The sequence below is a fragment of the Zea mays genome, chromosome 4, assembly GCF_902167145.1.
Source record: "Zea mays cultivar B73 chromosome 4, Zm-B73-REFERENCE-NAM-5.0, whole genome shotgun sequence".
NCBI classification, from domain to species: domain Eukaryota; kingdom Viridiplantae; phylum Streptophyta; class Magnoliopsida; order Poales; family Poaceae; genus Zea; species Zea mays.
The window spans coordinates 214,604,381-214,611,259 of NC_050099.1; the positions used below are offsets into that span (position 1 = coordinate 214,604,381).

Consider the following 6,879-nt stretch of genomic DNA (forward strand, 5'->3'; position numbering starts at 1 on the left):
TTAAAAAATTAAACAGCACGCATCCTGTAATAATCATATACTTATTCTAGAATGAGTGAGTACCTTGTGTATTGCTGTTACGGACAAGATAAATCTGAAACGCCATCGAAACCGAGAGAGAGGTGACAGTGAAAGGTGACGATGTTTTCACAGGCGGTGAGGAAACCCACGTCATCCCCTGCGTCCTTCGTTTCCCTTCCGACGAAAGGCGTCCGTCGCCTTCGCCATTCTAGAATTGTACTAGCAGTCCACTCAGACCGATGGGCGATGGCGAGGAAGGGGGAAGGAAAATATCAAAAGGAATCTCCCAAGTCCAAACAGACCCCATCGCCCGCCGCACGTCACGACATGCCCTTCTCCCTGCTAGTGCTGCCACCGCTCCCGCTGAAAAAGATTATTAGTTTTTCATTTCTATTTTTAATAATTGAACCTCTTCTGCCGGTTCTTCTCCCTCCTTGAGTACTACTTCCTGGCAATTTATCTTCTCCAACAAGGTCCGACATCAACAAGTGATTGCTCGCGGCCCCGCAAGCGAGAGAGAACTTTTCAACCCAAACAAACAGTCCAATCCAATTCCTAGGGCAATCCGGTGAACGTGTGCGTGTGTATATACATACACACGGCCGCCGCCGCCGCAGGCCTCGCTCCTACCGCCACCGGACTCCCCTTTCGCGTCCGCTTCTCTTGTTGTTGCTGTGCTCTCCTGTTACCGGGACCCGGAGGAAGGCAGGAAGGAAGGAAGGAAGGAAGGCGGGGATGGCGGAGGAGACGGTGCGGGAGCTGCGCGCGAGCTTCGCGGCGGGGCAGACGCGCCCGGCCGAGTGGCGGGCGGCGCAGCTCAAGGGGCTCATCCGGATGATCGACGAGAAGGAAGCCGAGATCAGCGCCGCGCTCCACGAGGACCTCGCCAAGCCGCATATGGAGTCCTTCCTCCACGAGGTGAGTTATTACTGTACTACTTGCTAGTTGTACTTTCCGATTCCTCGGGTTTTAATGTTTGTTGGACTCGCACGCGCTCTCGCGGAACCGCTGATGCCCATGTTCCTGTGACGAGTTCCATGGGGGGGAATTCCGACGTGATTCCTTCCCCTCGTCCATGGGCAAGGAGCCAACGTGCCCTGGCCCTGTTCTTCTGACAAGGGGGCAGGGCTGCTGTTGTGAATTGGGAAAAGCTGGGTAGTCAGTTTCTTATGAACACGCCCTCAACTCAACTGGCCAGCTGCTGTGGGGACTCTGCAAAGGGTAGCGTTGCGTGTAAATTGGTTTCTTGGTGGTGTTTGCTTCCACGGTCTCCCCGGTCTTCCGCTTCCGCAAAATTTACCACACTTTGCTCGCTATATACGTACTTCAATTCAGCTAGCACTAGTACAAAACACACATGTTTACTTGCTAGCAGCATTTGTCAAATCTTGTACCATGCAGTGGCAAGATTGTTTAGTTCTCAGTAGTCACATCAAGATTAATTTCATCCTTGTCTGGTACGAGCAACTGAGGACCGCGTGCTGCTTCTCCTGTGTTGTGTTGGTGCCTCAGATATCACTTACAAAGTCGTCGTGCAAGTTTGCGCTCAAGGGGCTCAAGAACTGGATGAAGCCCGAGAAGGTATTTTATTTATTATCCACCTCTGCAACTGGAGCTTCCAGGAGAGATAAATTTGTTTCTCCTCCTGCTGCCACTGTTTATCTGGCCCGGTGCTAACCTTTTGGGATTCGTGCTCAGGTACCTGCGGCCATAACTACATTCCCGTCCTCCGCCCAAATCGTGCCGGAGCCCCTCGGCGTCGTGCTCATCATCTCAGCCTGGAACTACCCTTTCAGTAAGTTCATTCTAAACTGTACAATTTTTTTTTCTTCTTCTTCTAGCTTGCTAGGCTGGACTATCTCTGGTTTTTAATTCGAAAAATAGGAACAGAATCTGTTCAACAGATGGCTCTCCTAAAAACACTTGCAAAATCTGTTGAGTAAGGTAGTTGTTAAACAGTTTGTTGTTGCGTGATGGAGTTGGAGCCTAGAAGATCCTGCCATTAATTTCGTATGCTTTCGTGCCCCATGCTTGAGGTTGAGGGTGTGCTATATTGTTGTCATATCTCACTATCTTTACTTCTCCACAAAGCAAGCTGTACGCGATGCACCAGTCTTTTTCAGGCACGTCACAAGTCATAATTGGCTTCAAGTCAACATCTGAACATTCATTCATAGCTCGTGTTCAAAAGAACAATCGATGCTTTGGCCTGATAGACTTTTCCTCGACGAGTCAAAAGAAGAAGAAAAAAGAGAGGGTACTAATTACCTGTACTTGTCCACTGTAGTACTCTCTATCGACCCAGTCATTGGAGCAATCGCTGCTGGAAATGCTGTTGTTCTGAAGCCATCAGAAATAGCGCCAGCTACCTCGTCACTGTTAGCAAAGCTGCTACCCGAGTATGTTGACAACTCCTGTATTAAAGTTGTGGAGGGAAGCGTTCCAGAAACAACCGCACTCTTGGAACAGAGATGGGATAAGATCTTCTACACAGGTCAAGTTCTTGAAACCTATGGTTTTTTTCATGGCTCAGTGATTCTTTTAGTTTCTTAGATACTTGATTGAGTAAAGATCGTCGCAGACTCAGCATGCTACGGCACATGCACTTCTCATTTGTACAGCAGTACAGGCATAAGGCATTAGCCATCACACAGTTACGAAAACAGAAATTCTTCTAATATAATCCATAAGTCCTTGATACTGAGCTGTACGTTGTTCGTGAGATTCTGACATGTATGTGTTTCGATGAATTTCCAGGTAATGGAACTGTAGGACGTATAGTGATGGCAGCAGCCGCAAAGCATCTGACCCCGGTAGCTCTGGAGCTTGGTGGGAAATCCCCTGTTATCGTGGATTCAAATGTTGATCTCCATGTAAATGCATCTCTATGAACTATCATGTTCTTAAATAAAGTTACCATTTTTTAGTTATTACAAAACCGGTATTTTCATTGCAGGTTGCTGCTAAGAGGATTGTTGTTGGCAAATGGGGATGCAACAACGGCCAAGCATGCATTGCTCCAGATTACATCATAACGACAAAATCATTTGCACCGGAGCTGGTATAGATAACCAAGGATTTTCTTGCACAAAACGAGACACTGAACTTGCATTTTCTGTTCCATGAAGTAAATGTAAATCCTTGGCAGGTGGCCTCTTTCAAAAGAGTTTTGGAAAGGTTCTATGGGGAGGATCCTCTGGAATCAGCAGACTTGTCTCGTATTGTGAATTCGAAGCAGTTCAAAAGATTGACAAATTTGATAGAAGAAAAAAGAGTTGCTGACAAGATTGTGTACGGCGGCAAGGCTGATGAGAAGCAACTGTAAGCATTGTTAATCACACTTTTGCAAGTACAGATACAGTAGTTAAAGTTCGTTGATGTATGCTAATATTTTTTCTTGGATGGCAGAAAAATTTCTCCTACACTATTGTTAGATGTTCCTGAAGATTCAGAAATTATGACAGGCGAAATATTTGGGCCCTTGCTTCCTATTGTGACGGTCAGTAATATTCTCTGCCCTCATGAAAGATATATATGTTTTTGAACGAATTGGTAGGAGCTCTGCTTTTCAGTTAAGTAGAGAAGAGGGTTTACGTACAAGCAAAAAGGACAGACGACCAACTTTGGTCCTAATCAAGGGAAAAAAACATACACAATGTTCCAGGGCGCTAGCACTGGAAGCCTTCTTCCTCTCCTCAATGTAGTCCTTTATTCTTATGGCTACGTGCATCACTGATGCTGCGGGTTTAGTGGAAACATTGTCAAGTGATAAGTTTGTACGGAAAAAGTACTAAAGTAACTAGTGTTAGACATCCTGCTCTGTTTAGCCTTTTCCCTTTCCAACCAGGAAGTCTTTGCGCAATGCGCTTGATAAGCGGTTAGACTTGAATCTTTTGGAGCAATCTGATGTGGAGTTCAATCCTACGGCTGTATAGGTTTTTTTCTTGAACGCGCAGAAAAGCTGCGTATCATTATATTAAGAAAGAAGACCCAAAATAGGTCAGTCTAACCCTAGATTATATCCAAGGGTTGTATAGTTAGAGTTTTGTTGTTTTGCTCATTACTCCAAGTGAAACGGCGTCCATTCATTTTTTATTTCTTTAAGGTGCAGGTCATCTATTGCTGCCTTGAATGAGCCCGCCCGGTAAACGAGGTTGAAGTCCCCTAGGATGAGCCATTTGGCGTGATCCGGTGGAGTTCTTTTTAGTTCTAGGAGGAATTGAAGTTTTGTGGCGTCCCTTTGGTGCCAACATGAACATCGGAGAGGTCACAATAGTCCTCAATAACCGCAAGCAGGATACCTCCTCTTGTCTGATTTGCCGGTAGGATGTAGGAGTTGACAAATTTTGCACCAACATATTTCATTGGACGGGGGCTCAACGAGGTCGAGGTGGATGATGACTCTAAAGGCATGTTTGGGAGCAAAGGGAAGGGAGGGGATTGGAGGGGCTTTTAATTTTAAATAGCAAGGGGCTTTTAGCCCCTTTAGGGCTAATTTGGTGATTAGGGATCCCTAGGGGATCCATGGGGGAGGAATCCCCTCGCAATTCAATTTTGAATAGCAAGAGGATTTCTTCCCCTCGGGATCCCCGGTCACCAAATTAACCCTTAGAACTTGTTCGTTTCTCCGGGATTGAACCGGGATTTGTTCCAGCTCATCAAAATTTATATAAATTAGAGAAACAATCCGGCTAGAAACGATTCCAGAGCTCCGATCCACAGAAACCGAACAGGGCCTTAATTCCCTCTATTCCCTGGCTCCCAAACAAGCCTAAAGGTGAGGCCTCGCCTTCCTCTAGTGGTGTGATGTTGTTTTGCACCCTTACTTAGACAGGTTACCTTTGGAATGTCTGATGGGTTGTGAGTCCATGCCCACAGACAGAGGGCCCTGGTATTGTCGCGACGCAGTGAGGCCGTCTCCACGTAGACGAGGTTGCAGGCCCTCGCGATTGCCCGCTTGGCTATGCTTTCATTCCAAGCTTGGGTGGGGATCCCTTCGAGACACAGGCATACGTGATGTGGAAGACCGTAGTGGTCACCATACAGTAGCATGCGCCACGGCTTGGTGCGAATGTCGAGGTTGCCAATGGGCAGCCACTCCAGAGCCGTTGCCATGTCACATTGATGTGGAAACTTGAAGTTGATGAGGAAATCCTCTGGCTGATGGCCCAATGTCAGACTGCCTGATGCCAAGGCGAGAGCAGAACGATTTCTTGATGCTCTCTTGGCTCAACGTCGTCGTGGTCCCAATAGAGGCAAGCCATCACAACAAACGCAGATAGGCACGCCAGCTCCTGTCCCATGGCTGTGGTGGATGCCGTGATCGCCGAAGTCTCCTCATGAAGATGGGAGGGGTGAAGGTGGGGGGAAGGGTCTAACGGCTCCATCTCCTTTGTCTCCTTCATGGAAGATAGAACAACTGTAAATCTGCAGTAGTCTGCTTGCGCACCTATGTTACTTTGTCTGGCAATATGAAGGACTTTGAACTAAGAAACACGTGAACATAAACACAATATGAATGCGGTTCAAGTTCAGCACTTACTGCTAAAGAGTTCAATGAAACGCAGTCTTAATTTAAAGCTTGGTTTTAAAACGTTAGCTCAAGGGGCCAAAAATTTCTGTGATGTATTCATGTTGTAGTTGAATAAACTTGTAATTTTTTTATCTAAATCTGTTTTGGGATTGTGTTTCCAGGTCGAAAAGATTGAGGAAAGCTTCGACTTGATCAATGCCAAGCCTAAGCCACTAGCCGCCTACCTTTTCACCAAGAATAGGAAGCTGCAAGAGGAGTTTGTGGCAAGCGTCCCTGCAGGAGGGATGCTTGTAAACGACACTGCGCTACATGTAAGTTCTGCTTCCTCAGAAACTCTCTCAAATGAAAATGAACTGTAAAAGCAAAAAAAAATGTTTTGAACTAACTTTTACTCCCGTCCGGTCTTGCAACCCAGCTCACCAACCCGTACATGCCCTTCGGCGGCGTCGGCGACAGCGGGATGGGGTGCTACCACGGCAAGTTCGGCTTCGACTGCTTCAGCCACAAGAAGGGAGTCCTGATCCGCGGCTTTGGCGGGGAGGCGAACGCCAGGTACCCGCCCTACACGACGGAGAAGCAGAAGATCCTGAGGGGCCTCATCAACGGCAGCTTCATCGCCCTCATCCTTGCCCTCCTGGGCTTCCCCAGGGAGAAGCGTTAGATGCTCCGGCCTCTTGTCGGTTTCGGTACAGCCTTTTTAGTCCCTGTTCGTCGTCAGGTGCACAGTATACACCGTCATATTCTGTCAAATAGATGCAATGCAACGACTGCGCGCCGTGCTTGTGTTGCAAGCGTGGATAATGCATATATATTGTAGCATTGACATGATGTGCGTTATTGCATTACGTAAGGGAGTTGGATAAATAAGTGTGATTTGTTTGTCAATTATTCAGTGTTGAGAATGGATGATACTTGCATACAGTTTACTTCACGATTTAGGGGACTAAAGTTTAGTCTGTTTAGTTTTAGTGACTAAAAGTACTCGAAACGCATCAAATGACACTTATAAGAAGACTAAAATATCTTTTAACATGGTGAAATTAATATAGTTTAAAGGTGAAATTAATATAGTTTAGTGTTTTTTAGTTATCCTTTGAGACACTAGGAATTAAAACAGGGAAGTGTAAATGAAATAAATGAGAGTTAAAAGATGAAATTAATATGGTCCCTAAAACATGGAAGTGTAAATGAAATAAATGAGAGTTAAAGGTGAAATTAATATGGTTTAATCTTTTTTAGTTATTTTTTGAGACACTAGAGACTAAAGTTGTTTAGTCTCTGTTTTAATCTACCGTTTAACAATTTAGCGACTAAAATAGAGAAAC

At 45.8% G+C, this 6,879-nt stretch overlaps 1 protein-coding gene across 1 annotated transcript; it reads left to right on the top strand.

Moving 5' to 3' along the window:
* Nucleotides 1–243: 243 nt before the first annotated feature.
* LOC100281700 (aldehyde dehydrogenase, dimeric NADP-preferring) lies at nucleotides 244–6,480 on the top strand. Its single transcript, NM_001368082.1, has 10 exons — nucleotides 244–939; nucleotides 1,534–1,602; nucleotides 1,720–1,816; nucleotides 2,309–2,515; nucleotides 2,779–2,894; nucleotides 2,978–3,082; nucleotides 3,170–3,342; nucleotides 3,430–3,520; nucleotides 5,716–5,865; nucleotides 5,970–6,480. Exons 1-10 carry the CDS (start codon nucleotides 757–759, stop codon nucleotides 6,213–6,215), a joined length of 1,437 nt encoding a protein of 478 aa, NP_001355011.1. The 5' UTR covers nucleotides 244–756; the 3' UTR covers nucleotides 6,216–6,480.
* Nucleotides 6,481–6,879: the final 399 nt, after the last annotated feature.